The sequence below is a fragment of the Podarcis gaigeae genome (assembly GCF_964106915.1).
Source record: "Podarcis gaigeae genome assembly, chromosome: 13".
Lineage (NCBI taxonomy): Eukaryota > Metazoa > Chordata > Lepidosauria > Squamata > Lacertidae > Podarcis > Podarcis gaigeae.
Genome location: NC_139689.1, coordinates 36,311,204 through 36,329,964, shown reverse-complemented (window position 1 = coordinate 36,329,964; position 18,761 = coordinate 36,311,204). Strand labels below are relative to the sequence as shown.

At 47.2% G+C, this 18,761-nt stretch overlaps 1 protein-coding gene across 3 annotated transcripts in view; it reads left to right on the top strand.

Annotated features, from left to right (window-relative positions):
• PPP1R9B (protein phosphatase 1 regulatory subunit 9B) overlaps nucleotides 1-12,865 on the top strand; it is an 85,822-nt gene extending 72,957 nt beyond the window's left edge. For all 3 annotated transcript variants that reach the window (XM_083709271.1, XM_083709269.1, XM_083709270.1), the window contains 3 exons: nucleotides 1,072-1,301; nucleotides 2,539-2,635; nucleotides 8,420-12,865. In XM_083709271.1, the coding sequence (XP_083565397.1) occupies nucleotides 1,072-1,301; nucleotides 2,539-2,635; nucleotides 8,420-8,473 (381 nt within the window). In that variant the 3' untranslated portion in view covers nucleotides 8,474-12,865. The remainder of the gene's footprint in view (nucleotides 1-1,071; nucleotides 1,302-2,538; nucleotides 2,636-8,419) is intronic.
• Nucleotides 12,866-18,761: the final 5,896 nt, after the last annotated feature.

Genomic DNA, 18,761 nt, shown 5'->3' with positions numbered 1-18,761 from the left:
AGTAATTTTTGATATAACTGTAAAAACTACTCTGAATATGTATTATTCCAAAAATGAAACCTTCGTCTGGTTGTATTAAGATTATACCAGCAAGAATGTTTTTCTGTGAAAAAAACCACACGATTTAAATCAAGTCTTACTGGGTACTGATTTAAATCGTGATTTAGATTGATTTGATTTAAATCAAATCCAGCCTGATTGGAGGGAGGCTTGACTGACCTCTGCAGGGAACAGGGCCTCCTCGGTTGCTACCCCAGGTGCTTGGCTGAGCACCTTCCTGCAATTTCTACTCCTTATATGTTTACTGCTGCTTTTTGTGTTGATTTCTGCCTTTCGCCGAGATGGCTCTCAGTTACGTCGGTGCCGTCCGTTTTGTTTTATTTTTTATTTTTTAAAAAAAATTATTGAATTTTACAAAAAAAGAAAAAGAAAGATAAACAAAGAACAACACATAACACTATAAACACATTTATATACATATTTTCCAAAATACAAACTAAAAGAAAAAGGAAAAAATACTTTTCATAACCAATAATATTACCAAATTCGTGCTTCAAACATTACAATATATAAATCTTAGTTAAAATATTATAAAAGGCTTTCACTGCATTCACTGCACGTCTCTTAGTTACCGTATTTTTCGCTCTATAAGACGCACCAGACCACAAGACGCACCTAGTTTTTGGAGGAGGAAAACAAGAAAAAAAAATATTCTGAATCTCAGAAGCCAGAACAGCAAGAGGTATCGCTGCGCAGTGAAAGCAGCAATCCCTTCTTGCTGCTCTGGCTTCTGGGATAGTTGCGCAGCCTGCATTCGCTCCATAAGACGCACACACATTTCCCCTTACTTTTTAGGAGGGAAAAAGTGAGTCTTATAGAGCAAAAAATACGGTATCTTGCTCGCCTTTACATCTGTTCTTTAATCATTTCCCTCCCTTAAATTCTTTCATAGTCAGTCAAATCTGTATGTTCACCGTCCGTTTTGTTTTAATTACGGCTCAAAGCAGTGCGCCGATTTAGTTAGCTTCTGAGAAAACGAGTAAGCCTCTCCCTCGCGCTGTCTTCCCTCAGCTGCAGTCCATTGAGCAAGAGAAATCCCGCTGGCGCCTCGAGAAAGCCCAGCTAGAACAGAGCGTGGAGGAGAACAAGGAGCGGATGGAGAAGCTGGAGGGGTACTGGATGGAAGCCCAGAACTTGTGCCAGGCTGTGGATGAGCACTTGAAAGAGACCCAAGCCCAGTACCAGACTCTGGAGAGGAAGTACAGCAAAGCCAAGAGGCTCATCAAAGAGTATCAGCAGAAGTAAGGACTCCCTTTCCACAGCCCTGTCCTGTAAAGCACAATGATATGCATGTCTGCTAAGAATCATGGAACCATAGTGTGCTGGGCCCGGGGGTAACCCGTGAAACGCGGTCCAGGACCAGTTCAGAATCCACAGGTTCCGCTGGGAGTCAGTCCGACAGGGCCAAGGCAGGACACAAGGCAAGGACAGCTACAAGATCTCAGGCAGGATCTAGCATACAGCAATGTTGCTCCCGCCACCTGGGGCTGGGTCCGACAGCCTTTTATGCTTGTTGGGGTAGCGACCGGTCCTGTTCCCCTGGTGACTCACCTCCCTGTTTCGCCCGAAGGTGAGTACTCCTCCTGCGAATACTCAGGTCTCTCCTTCTCTCAGACCTCAGTCTCTGCAGCTCGGGAGAGTGGCCAACTGCTGAGGACAAACACAAAATGGGTGGACACTACTATCACACCTTGCTGGATAGCATCATGGGGGCAGCAGGTGTGCCCCTCTTGAGGGCTTTTGATCTGACCCACCAAACCAGGGCAGTTCCTAACTCCCTGAGTGTCAAGGCTTCAGGGAATCTGATCCCCCTCCCCCACGGCTGGCAGCCAGAAATGGGTGTGCTGGGCGCGGGGGTAACCCGTGAAACGCGGTCCTGATCCAGTCCAGAATCCATAGGTTCTGCTGCGAGTCAGTCCGACAGGGCCACGGCAGGACACGAGGCAGGAAATCAGGCATGGGGGATGTCTTATAAGGACCTACAGGACCGCCTCTCCTGGTATGCCCCACGGAGGACCTTAAGGTCCACAAATAACAACACTTTGGAGGTCCGGAGCCTCAAGGAGGTTAGAGTGGTTTCAACTGAGGGCCAGGGCCTTTTCAGCACTGGCCCCGACGTGGTGGAATGCTCTGTCACAGGAGACTAGGGCCCTGCGGGACTTGACATCTTTGCACAGGGCCTGCAAAACAGAGCTGTTCCGCCTGGCCTTTGGTTTGGACTTGGTCTGACCCTTATGTTTCCCTCCCCTTATGGTCTTGATTTATCAGCTACTTTAAAATCAGGCTGCATTTTAAATTGCATTTTGATCTGTATTTTAAATTGGTTCCCCTCTCTTTTCTCCCTATTATGTTTTTGCTGTGATTTTATTGATGTTAGCCGTGCTGAGCCCGGCTCTGGCTGGGGAGGTTGGGGGTATAAATAAAATTTATTATTATTATTAAGGAGTGCTTCTGACTCTGGCTCTTCCCCTCTTACAGAGAGATTGAGTTCCTGAAGAAGGAGACAGCTCAGCGCCGCATCCAGGAGGAGTCTGAGCTGGCCCACAAGGAGGAAGTGGACAAGTTGCAGGAGAAGGTGGGCATCAAGGACAGCACTGGGGGTTTGCCTTGAGCCCCCGAGGAAAAGAAAGAAAGAAAGAAAGAAAGAAAGAAAGAAAGAAAGAAAGAAAGAAAGAAAGAAAGAAAGGGTTTTGCTGTGACTGGAGAGGCCTTGGTTCAGTTCAGCTCAGGGATACATGTGAGATGTGTACACTTGGAAGGGGCCTGGTTATTGACGTGGGTAGAGGAAGGGTTGGGGGCAGAGGGAACACTCCCATCTTTCTGAACTCCTTTAGAGTTGGGCATCAATGCTTGAGTCTTGTAGGACCTTGTGTCAAGTGCTGGATCACTCATTAAGCAGATCCTGCTGCTCAAAGGCAGGGGGTGGGAAGACTCTGATCTTTTTGAATTCCACGTTGAGAATTCCACACCTATATTTTGGGGGGCACTGGTGGCCGGGGTGTCCTTTCTACAGAGTCTCGTTGAAACTTCCACCAGGACAAAGTGGATCTTTACAAGCCCACGCTCACCCACCTTCTCCAGATCCTGTGATGTGAGAAACATACCGGGATTCTGCATCCCAGATCTACAGGGATCTCTTAAGGTTGTGCAGTGTTCTGTTTAGTTTGCAGACACTTGATCCTAGATCGAACACTGTCTCTCCACCACGTATGCATGGGTGTTGGGCCTTCACTTGATCCTGCAACAGGTCTCGTGTCAAATCTATATCTCTCCTTGCTTGGCCAGTTGCAGATCCCTTCCGCACCCTGGTTCCTACATCAGGCAGTGGATCATGTCAGACTCGTCAGGATGTTCCCATGCCTCTGTGTGTTAAATGTTTGCATTCTGTGTGTGTGTGTGTGTGTGTGTGTGTGTGTGTGTGTGTGTGTGAATGCACCTGGGTTTCTGTACTGCGGCTACACTGATCGGCGAGCAAGGTAGAATCGCTCTCTTCCAACGTCCAGGAGGCTCCCCATGCTCCTTCTGGAGGACATCACTTGTACTGCAGCTCCTAGAAGCCCCCTCCAAAACCCAAATCACAGCAGCAGGTCTCAGTGTGCTCCTCTTCTTTGCACAGAACACTGAACGCAACACACACACACCCCTGCGCCATTCATCTCTATTGGGGTAGACCAAGCTAGCACGTGCATTTGAGCCCTGCCACCACTGCTGCTCTTCAGCATTTACAAAGTGCCAGGCTCTTAAGGAAAAACTGAGGATCACCTGCCCAGGGCCCAGAATAAGCAGAGGTGCACATTTTGCCAGGACCGCATTGTGCTTTGCACAGTCATTTCACTCCTACATGGCTGCGGCCTGCCACTCGACGGAGAACAGGCAGCACAAACCACATTCTACATGGCTAGAGCACTAGGCAGCAATTGCCGCGACTGCGGTGGATGGAAAAAGCAAGGCCATGAGACAGTTCGGGCAGAGGGGTAACCACCAACCTCTCCCTGCAAACAGAAATCTAGCACAGCAAAGAGGAACCTTCTATTTGTGAGTTTTTAGCATAAGGGAACATTCAGCATTGGCATTGTCTGGTGTGGTACAATCTGCTTTATAATAATTATAATATAATAATAAATTTTATTTATACCCCGCCCTCCCTGGCTAGAGCCAGGCTCAAGGCAGCTAACACCAATAAAATAAAATCACAGTAAAAACATAATAGGGGGGAAAGAGAGGGAGAAAAAACAACAACAATTTAAAATACAGGTTAAAATGCAATTTTAAATGCAGCCTCATTTTAAAATAGCTGATAAATCAAGACCATAAGGGGAGGGAAATATAAGAGTCAGACTGAGTCCAAACCAAAGGCCAGGCGGAACAGCTCTGTCTTGCAGGCCCTGCAGAAAGATGTCAAGTCCCACAGGGCCCTAGTCTCTTGTGACAGAGCGTTCCACTATGTCGGGGCCAGTGCTGAAAAGGCCCTGGCCCTGGTTGAAACCAATCTAACCTCCTTGAGGCTCCGGACCACCAAAGTGTTGTTATTTGTGGACCTTGAGGTCCTCCGTGGGGCATACCAGGAAAGTACATGGGTCCTAGGCTGCCTAGGGTTTTAAAGGTCCAAACCAGCACCTGAAACCTGACCCTGTACTCCACTGGGAGCCAGTGCAGTTTGCCACCTCACCTCCCTCCTACCTTAATTGGTGGCACCCTGGGAAAATCAGCACGTAGAGTCCCAGGTGGAGAGGACGCTGCGGAAAGGTGCTGGCGACAGGCTGATGTGGCTGAACACAGGCAAGACAAGGCACGCGCACACACAGCCAGGAAAGCGGTGCAAATCGTGAGCCGCTGTCCTTTATCTTGAGAAGGCTGGCTGTCTCGGGCCTTCCCTGCTTTACAAAATACAGCTGTGAATAGAGCCTATCAAGCCATCACTTCCCCTTTACCTTAATTGTGATCGCCCTATTATCTTAGGATGCCTTCTGCTGACTGTGTCTGAATTTGTCCTGGGCTGACCTCTCTCTAATGAATAAAAGTATGGCGAACTAGTCTGCTGAACAGCAGCCTGACCACATCAGGGCACTGTCCCCATCAGCAAACGTGTTATACCTTTGATTTGACCCAAGCATCAGGCCGAAGGCTTCTGCCATGTTTATTTTCTCAGCCATGTCCATCAGCTCTCATTCCCCAACCATTACTTCACCCCATCAGCCCACTGATTTCTCCTAGAACTGCTCCCGGCCAACTTCCCCCTTCTTTCCCATCTGCCGCCTTTTCCCAGTTGGGCACAGTGATTCTTGAAGGGTTGCCTTGAAAGGGAGACAGTGGTAGGAATCTTTGGGAAGGAAGGAATGCGTGCATTTGCATAATGAAAGAGCTGTTTCCAAGGCAGCTTGCTCTCTGACTCTCACTTCTGCACAAACCAAGCTCTAATGCGATAGCTTAGTTAATCAGTTAGTTAAATGCAAAGCCAAAGGCTTGTATTCCAAAAGCTTGAGCCAGGTATCAGCTGATGTATCTTACCTCTCTACCTAACTGACCCTGGCTCCCCCCAAAAGCCAACTCAAATAGGAAGGGTTTCTAGAAGTTGCTGTTCCTCTCCAAGGGAAACAGTACTAAAGTGGAGAGGAGCCATCAATAAATGCCTTGGCGTGACACATGGCTAGTAATACCAAGATAGCACCTACAGCAAATCTTAGTTACTGTGAGGAAAAGAGAGATAGACTTCAGGTTTGGCCAAGCCAGTTAGAACTTGGTAGGTTGAAAATGGCACATTGAAAGATGCCTCAAAGAAAACGACCAATTGCAGTAACCATTAAGAAGTTTGGTTTCTGCAGGGTGCAATTGAGCACAACATTATGGGAGGTAAAGGTAAAGGTACCCCTGACCATTAGGTCCAGTCATGACCAACTCTGGGATTGCGGTGCTCATCTCGCTTTATTGGCCGAGGGAGCCGGCATACAGCTTCCGGGTCATGTGGCCAGCATGACTAAACCGCTTCTGGCGAACCAGAGCAGCACACGGAAACGCCGTTTACCTTCCCACCGGAGCGGTACCTATTTATCTACTTGAACTTTGACGTGCTTTCGAACTGCTAGGTTGCAGGAGCAGGGACCGAGCAATGGGAGCTCACAGGGATTCGAACCGCCGACCTTCTGATCGGCAAGTCCTAGGCTCTGTGGTTTAACCCACAGCACCACCCGCTTCCCATTATGGGAGATGGAGGCACTTAATTCCTCGTTGGGGAATGAATATCATTTTTAGTCTTGGAACCTCAAGCCTGTGTCAGCTTTGAAAGGTTAGATATGTATCTGTTTTATGGTTCACTCTAGAGACATATCTAACATGATCAGGCTAAGCAAGGTTGTTCGAGAGGTGATTCATTGAAATTAGCAACTCTGTCCTAAAATTGCCCTATTCCAGTTTGGGTGCAGAAACTGATTTGTGTGTGCTAGTCTGTTTTGTTAGACATAAGAAAGGGGCGCGGGTGGCACTTTGGTCTAAACCACTGAGCCTCTTGGGCTTGCCAATCAGGAGGTTGGCCATTTGAATCCCCGCGACAGGATGAGCTCCTGTTGCTCTGTCCCAGCTCCTGCCAACCTAGCAGTTCGAAAGCACACCAGTGCAAGTAGATAGATAAGTATCACTATGGCGGGAAGGTAAACAGCATTTCCGTGCACTCTGGTTTCTGTCACGGTGTCCTGTTGCTCCAGAAGTGGTTTAGTCATGCTGGCTACATCACCTGGAAAGCTGCCTGCAGACAAACGCCGGCTCCCTCGGCCTGAAAGCGAGATGAGCGCCACAACCCCATAGTTGCCTTTGACTGGGCTTAACCATCCAGGGGTCCTTTACCTTTACCTTTTCCTAGGCATACAAAAGACAGATGTGTGGATGCACATGTTTTTTTACCAGCTGCACATGTAAAAAAAACAAACCATCATGGATTTGCACCATGGATGTGGATTAAGCACTGTTTTATCAATAGAACACAGTACTGTGTGCATGGCCTTCTGCTGGTTCCACAGCGGTGCAATTAGGTGATTTTCAACTGAACAATCAGGGGCTGAGGGCTCTTTAGAAAGTAAAATGGAATTGTAGAGTTGGAAGAGACCCTGAGGACCATCTAGTCCAGCCCCTCACATTTCTGGAATATGAAGCTGTCTCTTATGGGGATCAAACCTGCAACCTTGGCGTTATCAGCACCAACTGAGCTATCTTTGTATTACTTCAAAATGTGAAAATCCTGTAGTGTTGCATTTTGGGGCCCTTCCTTCTTATTCCGCTGAGTGGACTCCTAGACATTTGATCCCAGAGTCCCACTCTGACATAGTCTCACTGTCCACGGTTCTGAGGACTGAGGCCACATTTAACCAGTTTCCAAGGAATGTCAGATACACACACAGAGAGAGAGATTTAACATCTGGTATTATAAAGGAGCACAGTTCTGACAAGTAAGAAACCCAAATTTCAGCACAGATTTCCTTCCTCTCTTTCCACCTCTGATTCGCCCTTTGAGCCTTCGGTCGTTTCATTTCCTTATTTAGTTTTAACTATTCATTATTCATGTGTTTCATTAAATATACTTTTAAAGCCCTAATGGCCTCGGCCCAGTATACCTGAAGGGGCGTCTCCACCCCCATCATTCAGCCCAGACACTGAGATCCAGCGCTGAGGGCCTTCTGGCGGTTCCCTCATTGCGAGAAGTGAGGATACAGGGAACTAGACAGAGGGCCTTCTTGGTAGTGGCGCCCGCCCTGTGGAACGCCCTCCCATCAGATGTGAAGGAAATAAGGAGCTATCTTATCTTTAAAAGACATCTGAAGGAAGCCCTGTTTAGGGAAGTTTTTAATATTTAATGCTGTATTGTTTTTAACACTCAATTGGAAGCCACCCAGAGTGGCTGGGGAAGCTCAGCCTGATGGGTGAGGTATAAATAATATATTATTATTATTATTATTATTATTATTATACCCATGCAGCTTGCAATACAGAAGGTGCAGCAACGTTTGGTTCCCAGAAGCAGAGCTGATTATACAAAGCTTATCTGGCATATGCAACTTTTAACTAGATCTGCACAGTTTACAGACGTGGAACCGACTGCAAGCCTAAATGTTCAGAAGCCGTGTTAATGAGCTCCCCACCACCACCACCACTTATATCCATATAATTCTCCTTTGGCGTGCCCCTTCATTCCCCTTTTTCACAGCCCTCTTCTCCACCAGCCCTTTCCCATTGCTGTTAATGGGCGCTGAGCCAGCCAGCCAATTTCCACCATGTCTCCTTCCCTAGTGTCTTCCCATCTCTCCCCCTCCCCCCCGCTATTTCTCTACCTGGAAATCTCCTCTTCACCCCCTTTCTGTTGTGTGTTTTTCAGATCTCTGAACTGGAGGCGAAGCTGCAGACTTTGAAAAATTCCAACCCGACTTAAAAAAAGAGAGAGCAGAAAAAACACACACATATAAACCAACCAGAGCAATTAATTCTTCTCATTACTATTACTACTACTACTATCATTTGCAAGGGACCTGTTTAGAAATGCCTCCTGCCTGTTCTCCACTCTTTTATTCTTCCCTCAGCCCCTGCCCGGTTTTCCCAGCAGGGAAGTGTTAAGACCCCAACACAGTCAGAAGAACTACGGCAAGCGAGAGTAGCCAACGGCCTTGCCTTCTCTTGAGGGTGAGACAAAGGCCGGGCGGGTCAGGCGGGATGGCGAAGGTCAAAGTGGGCCGCAGAGGCAAAACCCAGACACCTTGACAAGAGTGGTGAATCACTTGTCAGTTTTCTATGTCCGGTGTGCGTCTTGTGTCAACTGGATCGACAAACCGTGGAGGGTGGGGAGGCGGTGGTCCCGTGTGTCCGGCCATTTGTGTCCCCTGTCCTCTCTGCCTGATGAGAACCTTGCGCCAGCCATTGCAGATCAGGATCGAGACTGTCTTCACGTGGACGCAGGGGACAAAACTGGAACGCAGCAGGACTCTGCTGGCAAGAAGCGAGACCAGCTCTCTCTATCTCTTTTTGTTTTCTTTCCTGAATCTTAAACTTTTGAGCGAGGGGTTACGGGGTTGGGAGTGGGGGGGTCTTATTGTTGGGATTTGGTGAGGGTGGGGAGGGTTGGATGATCTTGCCTTTATTTTCCATCCTTTTGGACAATATGGAATCCATTATTCTCTATGTTTCGTGCGATGGTGGGAAATATGTCTGTGTTTTTTAAGGAGGGTTTCCACGGGCGATTTTGCCAGTCGCCGCCTTTGCGACTGAGGAGAGGCTCCGGCCTCTGAAACCCCTGTCGGCATCTGAATAGACGCTACTGCTGACTTTTTACAACCAGGAAAAGAGCATTCGCCTTGTTTCTTTCCCCTCCTCACTGCATTTTTATTCACGTTTGTCTTGGAGAATTTCTGGGAATCAACGCCCAGGAGGTTTATGAACTGGACCCTCCCAAGGGAGCTGAGTATTAAAACCTAAGAGCCGGGAGCAAACGCATCAAAGGTATCGAGCCAGAAGCTGAAGCTAGAGACTTTGGAGAGAAAAAAACATGGAACTGAGCAGGGAAGAAATAATTGGTCCCGCTCTTGAGCAAGCCTTCAGTTTCATGGTTCTGCACCAGCCATTCTGCATTTGACTGGAAGAAAGCTGTGAAGGGCAGCACCTTTTCGGAAGCCCAACACCTTGACAGGGTTCTGCTTTGCTGTTGTCAATACCAGGGTTTGTTGTGGAAGTGGGTGTGCTTACAGCCGGGGGGCAGCAAAAGATAAAAAAAGAGGCACGAGTGCCTTAGACGCACAGGTAATGAGGACCCAGTTTCTAAGATCATTAGATTGTAAGAGGTATTGCCTGGTTCCTTCTTTGTTCCTTAATTTATGAGGTCAACCTTTGTCCCAGGACAAAACACTGGACCATCGTAGATGTCCCTTTGTTTCACATCACCCCCATTTCCAGCAATTGAGCTGCATGGGTGCATTTAGTTTGGGGGTTTTTACATGGCATCTCTAGCTCGCAGGGAAGTCCTCTCTGAAGCAACACAACGGCGTCATAACTGTTGCTGCAGTGGCCAGCCAGTCAGCGCCTTGCCTTCCGCATTTTGCGCCCTTTCTAGAGAAATAGTTGAGATTGTTATTAGTAGCCAGAAAGCGCTGGGTCACCTTAGTGGTAAACTGGACAGGTGAGGGGTGCCGGCAGCGAGTCACAAAAGCTGTTCATCTCTAAGGTGCCAGAGGGTTTTGCAGCTTCTTTCTTCCTCGTCTGTTTAATCTGACAAGGGCAGAAGTCACTGACTGCAGCTCCTGCGCTGCCCGTGCTTTTACACCCTAACCCAGGCATCAGGCGCCAAGCCAAAACATTATGCTGACATACACAGAGGCACCAAAACAACACTTCCGTGGAGCTGCACTTTGCCCAGAGGGCCACGATGTTGGAACGGTCCTCTCTGTATGGCACCAAACTTATAGGGAGTTTCTTTCTGTATCTGCATCCATGGCACCAGAAGGATGCAGTTTGGCCTGACGCCAACATCTGTGTGTTGTGTGTAGTGTTGGAATTGGCTTCTTAAGGGGAAAAGTCAGAAAATATCTTACCTTAAATATGGCAAGGTGAAGCTTTGTGTGAACACATTTGGAGGCTTCCTTTGCCTGCATTTTGGCTTCTCTGACCTTTCCCTATCCCTGTCCTTGGGCATGGTTTTTGGCCACCATGATTCATTCATGCCCTGGAGCTTGGCCAAGAGTGCCACATCGCTCAACCCAACTTGGAAATAACACAATCGGGTCCCACTGGGGGCCTCTCCCAACCTGGTTGCCTTCCTGATGTTTGAACTATAGCTTCCATCATCCCCAGCCAACATGGCCAGTGGTCAGGGATGCTGAGCGTTGTCCAAAATACCTGGATTGCACCTGCTTGGGGGAGGCTGTTATAAACTGAGATGGTTGGAGATGCGTCACTGATTCACTGGTCCTCTTTCAGCTGTTTGAGAGATATATTTATTAACCTAGATTCAGTTTTATATTTTAAAAAACGATGCAAATCGGGTGACGTTTCCTCTACCCACTCAAGCAGGACTCCGCCTACTGCATCATCTACAAACTTTTTGACAGTATTCTTTTTCCGGCGTGGCCATTAGCTAAGGCTGCTGTGGAACGTCTATGTAAAGTGGAACTGGACGTACGTTTTGTAAAGCGGTTGCTGGGAAAAGTTGCTTCCCCCTGCCCCCTCAAAAAGAGCCAAAATAATGCCAATACAAAAGCCTGTATGTTTTGTTTGGTTTAAAGCAGTATTCTGCCGGGAAAGGCTATGCCTTTGGGTTTTCACCTCTAAACTGGAATTTGTGAAGGGAGTAGAAAATACTGTTGTCTTGTCCCCTCCACAAGGTTTCCACTTTGAAGGAAAGGGGGTGGGGGAGAACAACAGGGTGTTTTCCTCCTGTTGCCTCAAGAGGTACCCACCCCTTTTATTGTTTACTTCTTGTGGGCTTTAATAGTGGCTGCTTTGGAAGAAAGACATCCTTTGCTCATCCTAGTGTCTCTTGCTGCGATTCAGACAGAAACTCAGTGTGAATTTCAGCAGTCTGCATGACAGCTTTGGATGTGGGAAGGAGCACTGAAGGGGTTCATTTTGAACTTCAAACTAGTCTTTCCTCCAATTTTGACGGACCTAGCCCAGAAATGTCCAGATCCCATAATGAGGATAACTTCAGGATAGACGTCTCCCATGTTTCCTTCATAACTTTGAATTCACAGTTCCCTGTTTTGTCTTATCACGGAACGAAAACAGTTCATGGCAATGATGTGCAGAATGTGTCCCACTCAAGACAACGTAATGTGGGTAGATTTGCCTTCATGCGCTTTCACAATCCATTTGTACTCCCCCAGAGTATTAAATACTGTGATAAAATGGTGGGTCGGTTTTCCAGGGTATGTTTCTGTGGACTGGAGTGGGGATTCTAATCCACATATCATGATCTGGGAGTAGACAACCTGGGCATGGCAAATATCTGGATCCAACAATCCAAAATTAAAAGGTGACATGTTGTGTCCTTTATCCCAGAGCTAGGCAATGTGTTTCAGGGGGTTTGACTGCTTCCCCATCTCCTTTAAACCTCAGTGGTCAAATTGTGTGTGTACACCCTGAAATGCAGCCCTACTTCTGGAGGTAAGCAGCTCTCTCATTCGCACATGCACACACACACCCTTTACGGAATGTGAATTCTTGTGTTCCACGTTGGCAGAGTCCACAAAAGGCTTGGCCATTTCGTGACGCAGTGATGTCATCTGAAACGGGCACGGGTCTCGCCATTTGCTCGCTGCAACACGCTGCCATTACACCTGCCAAACGCAGAGCTTCCAGACTGTTAGTGGTGGTGACCACAGAGGCAGGCAAAACTGGCAAGCTGCCAGTGAATTCTCCCCCCCCCCCATCCCTTTACCACGCGAGGGCTGCAAGGACTGATTCTCTAGGTGACAAGGTGTCTCCACGCCACCGCCATCCTGGGTTACATAGAGGATGGAACAGATTTTGCACCCCCCCCAAAAAAAAAAGTCGGTTCAAGAGGTGTACAGTGTACTGTAAACAGTAAATGGGTGCAGGATCAGAGCATGGGGGGTGGAGAATGACGTGCAGGGGAATGAGATGTAATGTTCTGAAAAACAAATGAGTTTTTTAAAAGATCATCTTAAATTTTAATTTAATCTCCTTTACACAGGTATAAATGTGTATGTATATATATAATATATATATGTATGTATGTATGTACGTATTGTTCCTGGTTTTGTATTCCAATTGTCCTATCATCCGGTCATATCAGATAAACTGCAGGTCTTTGTTTCCACCCTGTTCGGTTTTTCAAACGCCACTATGTGCTCTTGGGGGAGGCGGGATGGGGGGGCAAAGCTATGGGTGTCCACTGCTGGAATTTCTAGAGATCTTCAAGGCAGCCCTTCCATATATATAGGTATGTATGTATGTAAATGGGATGCGGGTGGTGCTGTGGGTTAAACCACAGAGCCTAGGACTTGCCAATCTGAAGGTTGGCAGTTCGAATCCCCGCGATGGGGTGAGCTCCCGTTGCTCAGTCCCTGCTCCTGCCAACTTAGCAGTTCAAAAGCATGTCAAAGTGCAAGTAGATAAATAGGTACCACTCTGGTGGGAAGGTAAACGGCGTTTCCGTGCGCTGCTCTGGTTCACCAGAAGCGGCTTAGTCATGCTGGCCACACGACCCGGAAGCTGTACACCAGCTCCCTCGGCCAATAAAGCGAGATGAGCTCTGCAACCCCAGAGTCGGCCACGACTGGACCTAATGGTCAGGGGTCCCTTTACCTTTACTATGTATGTAAATGCTTTTGAGGTGAACAGTAGGGATGGGCAATATCTGGTGTTCAACATTGTGATATATCACCAGCTAAACACGTTGTGGTTTTCTTGCATAGCACACACACCCACACACACACACCATGATTCATAATATATTGCCAGGTCGGAAATTATGAAACCAATATTACGGTATGGACTTCAAAGCAGTTTTGGACCATATAGCGATATATCTCCCAGCCACTACATCAGGTACGTCCAATTTCTTTAGGAATAAGTGCAACCAAACCATCATGGAGAGCTCCTGCTGCACAGATGGCTCTTGATCTTGAGAAATGTCTTCTAGTATAACACATTGCACCATTGGCTATGGAAGGGAATGTTCTCAAAATACAGGGCATGGCACAGCTAGCCACTATTTCCCCATAACCAAAAACCCAGTTGCAGGATAACCATGTTAAACTGGTTGCCTTTTAAAAAAGAGAGAGGGTGGGGTGTTATACAGAAGGGTTATACAGAATCAGAAACTTTATGAAAAGAGGGAGACCCATAAAGCCAATGCCTTATGTGACAAGCTCCACTTTTTCCTGGTTTCAGCTGCTACAGATTACGACATTCCTTAAAAGCTTATTCATGGAAGGGACTAGTCTGTGCCGCACGATGGCTTTTGAACATCATTCGATCCAATCTGCTTCATAATTGAAGAGTTATTCTTTTATTTATAAATTGCTGATTGTAGGATGGGAAATGCAAATAGAGAGAGCCAGGCATAGGAGTACAACCTAGGCATAACAGCAGACCAAAATGCTTGGGCTAAAATAGGGACAGAGCCTCCTATGAAGACCATTTTGGCCATAGTCCATGAGGCAGTGCTGAAGGTAGCACTCCGGTCAAGTTCCCTCACATCACCTCTGTGACTTCATTCCAACACTAGCAGGGCTGTCAGACGAGAAGAACCCTCATGGTGGAAGTGCATCAAGATTACTGGGTTCCTGAAGTTGTTTCTAATATTATTTGTCAATCATTTAACCCAGGGGTTAGCAACCTTTTTCATCCATGGGCTGGTCCACCGTCCCTCAGACCATGTGGTGGGCCAGACTCTATTTTGGAGAAAAAAATGAATGAATTCCTATGCCCCACAAATAACCCAGAGGTGCATTTTAAAAAAAGGACACATTCTACTCATGTAAAAACATGCTGATTCCCAGACCACCCGCAGGCCGGATTGAGAAGGCAATTGGGCCGCAGGTTGCCTACCCCTGATTTAACCCAAACACTATTGCATTGTGCTGGAAAGAACATTACCAGCATCTCCTTAACCGCAACTCCCCCGTAGCTGCTGATGTCCTCTCACAAATACTGCAAAAACAAATTAGAGATGAGCTTGCAGTATCTCCAAATCTGGGAGAGTTGTGTACAGCTATTAACCAAATGAAAAACACCGACAACTGGGAGACACTGGTCTGTGAGCGCTCCAGTTGGAGAACAGCCTTTACCAAAGGTGTCATGGGCTTTCAAGATGCTCAAACTCAGGACAAAAGGGAGAAACGTGCTAAGACAGGCATGTCCAAAGTCCATTTGGGGGCCTAACTTCAATCCTACAAAAGGTCATCAACTTTGGTCGGCCCCCACGGCCCTTCACTTCATCAAATCTGGCCCTCTTGGAAAAAAGTTTGGACACCACTGTGCTAAGAGGAAGGCATGTTTGGGAAACCCTCACCTTGGGACGCGGGTGGCTCTGTGGGTTAAACTACAAAGCCTAGGACGTGCCGTTCAGAAGGTTGGCGTTTCGAATCCCCGCAACAGGGTGAGCTCCCATCACTCAGTCCCTGCTCCTGCCAACCTAGCAGTTCAAAAGCACGTCAAAGTGCAAGTAGATAAATAGGTACCGCTCCAGTGGGAAGGTAAACGGCATTTCTGTGCACTGCTCTGGTTCACCAGAAGCGGCTTAGTCCTGCTGGCCACATGACCCGGAAGCTGTACGCCAGCTCCTTCGGCCAATAAAGCGAGATGAGTGCCACAACCCCAGAGTCGGTCACGACTGGACCTAATGGTCAGGGGTCCCTTTACTTTACCTTTTACCACCTTGATCCAACTCCTGCCTGGAAACCTATGTCCCCACTATGGAAGGATGTGAGGATCCAGAATTGGCCTCCACAGTCACTTACAGACTCACTGTTAAGAATGTGCTCATGGAAGACAATCTTACTCAGCTATGAGTGTTCACTGAAGAAGAAGAGACTTTGACTGGCAGGAGGTCCCCTGAAACCTTTCTCATTCATGAGATATTGGAGATTGGAGATTTGAATCTGGAACCTCCACATGTGAATCATGTATTGTATAAGATAGATGCAGTGGTCATGTAAGCAGCTTGCATGAACAAAGTTCCATGTTTAATAATAATAATAATAATAATAATAATAATAATAATAATACCCCACTCATCTGGTTCCCCCAGCCACTCTGCATGGCTCTCCAGTCCCTGGCATCCCCTCTTCAGAAAGGATTGAGTGGTAATGGGAAAGACTTTTTGCTGCCAGCGACCCTGGAAAGCTTCTGTCAGAGCAGACCATGCTGGGCTAAATCAACATCTTCCTAATTTACCTCTAATCGCAACAGCAATCCTATTAATATACTGACTAGAACTGTTTACCCAGGTCCGAATGTGAAACAGATGGCGGGTCTCCCTAGAACAATAGTCATTTGACACATTATAAACAATGCAGGTCTTATGTAGGTCAAACTTAAGGAGGCAGACTCCTCTACATCTCCTCTTAGCATCCTCCTTGCGCACACAGAGGGGGGCAGGGTCTGAAATCTGATGGGCTGCTTCCTCATCCCCCTTGCAACCCCTCGGAAGAATCTCGCTTTTGGAAGTGACCTTGGCAAGGGCTTAGAGCAGACCTGTGAGGCTGATAAAAAATGGTTTGAGGAGACCATTCCTAATAATAGCAGGGTAAAGGCTGAAGGAGGGACGCGGGTGGAGCTGCGGGTTAAACCACAGAGCGTAGGACTTGCCGATCAGAAGGTCAGCGGTTCGAATCACCACGACGGGGTGAGCTCCCGTTGCTCAGTCCCTGCTCCTGCCAACTTAGCAGTTCAAAAGCATGTCAAAGTGCAAGTAGATAAATAGGTACCGCTCTGGCGGGAAGGTAAACGGCGTTTCCGTGCACTGCTCTGGTTCGCCAGAAGTGGCTTGGTCATGCTGGCCACATGACCCGGAAGCTGTACGCCGGCTCCCTCGGCCAATAAAGCGAGATGAGTGCCGCAACCCCAGAGTCGGCCACGACTGGACCTAATGGTCAGGGATCCATTTACCCTTTACCTTATACCATACAGCATGCAGTGGGATCTATTCAGCACTGTCAGATCAATGGAGGGTTTCCGGCTATTGCCGCTGTGAAATTGTTTCCTATATACACTTCTATTTTTCTAAAAAAAGAGGTGGCGGAACTCACCATAAACTCCTCCCTTGTTCTCTTAGAATGGCAATGGCACCACCTGAGAGGTGCCAGAACTGAGTTCCTGTGAGTTCCAGCTGTCGAAAAGCCCTGCCCATATTTTTTGTTGTTGTTTAGTCATTTAGCTATGTCCGACTCTTCGTGACCCCACGGACCAGAGCACTCCAGGCACTCGTCTTCCACTGCCTCCCACAGTTTGGTCAAACTCATGTTAGTAGCTTCGAGAACACCATCCAACCATCTCGTCCTCTGTCATCCCCTTCTCCTTGTGCCCTCCATCTTTCCCAACATTAGGGTCTTTTCCAGGGAGTCTTCTCTTCTCATGAGGTGGCCAAAGTAGTGGAGCCTCAACTTCACGATCTGTCCTTCCAGTGAGCACTCAGGGCTGATTTTCTTCAGAATAGATCTGCAGTGATCATGGAGCCCAAGAAAATAAAATCTCTCACTGCCTCCATTCCCCCCCCCCCTTCTATTTACCAGGAGGTGATGGGACCAGTGGCCATGATCTTAGTTTTTTTGATGTTGAGCTTCAGACCATATTCTGCGCTCTCCTCTTTCACCCTCATTAAGAGGTTGTTTAATTCCTCCTCACTTTCTGCCATCAAAGTTGTGTCATCTGCATATGGGAATTGTCTTATATTCATATCAGCTCCTCTGTTGCAGCAGAAATTATAATACAGTAAAACAAAACAAGAGCATGGCAGCACCTTAAGGACTAATAAAGCAGAGCCAATTGAATGTGTTATATTTTAATATCTACTACATCAGGACTTTTAAATCCCATTTCAATTAGTTGTAGCCAGCAGAGATGACCCTGTTTCACACATATCCTTACAAAATATTTCTTTGATCTAGTGGTGTTTTTCTAAATGCCCAGGCAAGCAGCTCTCTAGCGGATAATGGCTGATTAGATTAGCCAGAAGTCTCACCTATTTGGATATCCTGGAGAGTCCACATATTAAAAGAAAATGTGTTTTTTTTTTTGTAATTTATCCACCTTTGCATTTTAATTAAAAACTCTGCAAGAGGTGAACCTCAGAGATCTGTACCGGATTGGTCAGAAACTGAAACATGAATCAAAGTGAAACAATGGACCTCTCAGATTGGCTGGACACCGTGGGAATCAGATTGTATCTTCCCTCTCTGTCTGGGATTCTGCCTTTTTTTGTTTAGAATATTTAACTGCATGTAACAAAATACTAGGGACGCGGGTGATGCTGTGGGTTAAACCACAGAGCCTAGGACTTGCTGATCAGAAGGTTGGCGGTTCGAATCCCCACAACAGGGTGAGCTCCCCTTGCTAGGCCCCTGCTCCTGCCAACCTAGCAGTTCAAAAGCACATCAAGGTGCAAGTAGATAAATAGGTACCGCTCCGGCAGGAAGATAAACGGCGTTTCTGTGCACTGCTCTGGTTCACCAGAGCTTAGTCCTGCTGGCCACATGACCCAGAAGCTGTACACCGGCTCCCTTGGCCAATAAAGCGAAATGAGCGCCACAACCCCAGAGTCGGCCATGACTGTACCTAATGGCCAGGGGTTCCTTTACCTTTTTAACAAAATACTTAAATGTAAATCAACAACATCAGCCCGCAAGACGGGTTTCCTTTTTATCCTCTTCTGCAAGCTGGTTGAACGGTTTTCTTGGAGCTGTCCATTCAGCACCAGCTATTCTCCCCATCACCAGCAAATTCTTACCTTAATTCTCATACCCAGTTTTTCATTCCCAAAAGCCAGCCGCTCCAGGAAGGTGCTGGAAGAACTTGAGTTCAAGTCTCAGTTTGGAAGAGGTGCGTATATCAGTTCCTTCATCTTAGGGAAGCAATAATAATTATGGGGGATAATCTCTGCATGATCAGAGCCAGGAATTAATAGGCCAAATAATTGATCTGCTAAGGAGAGGTTGCACATAACCTATTCATCTTGAGATAAGTGCGCAAGTTATTTTCAACCTCTGAAT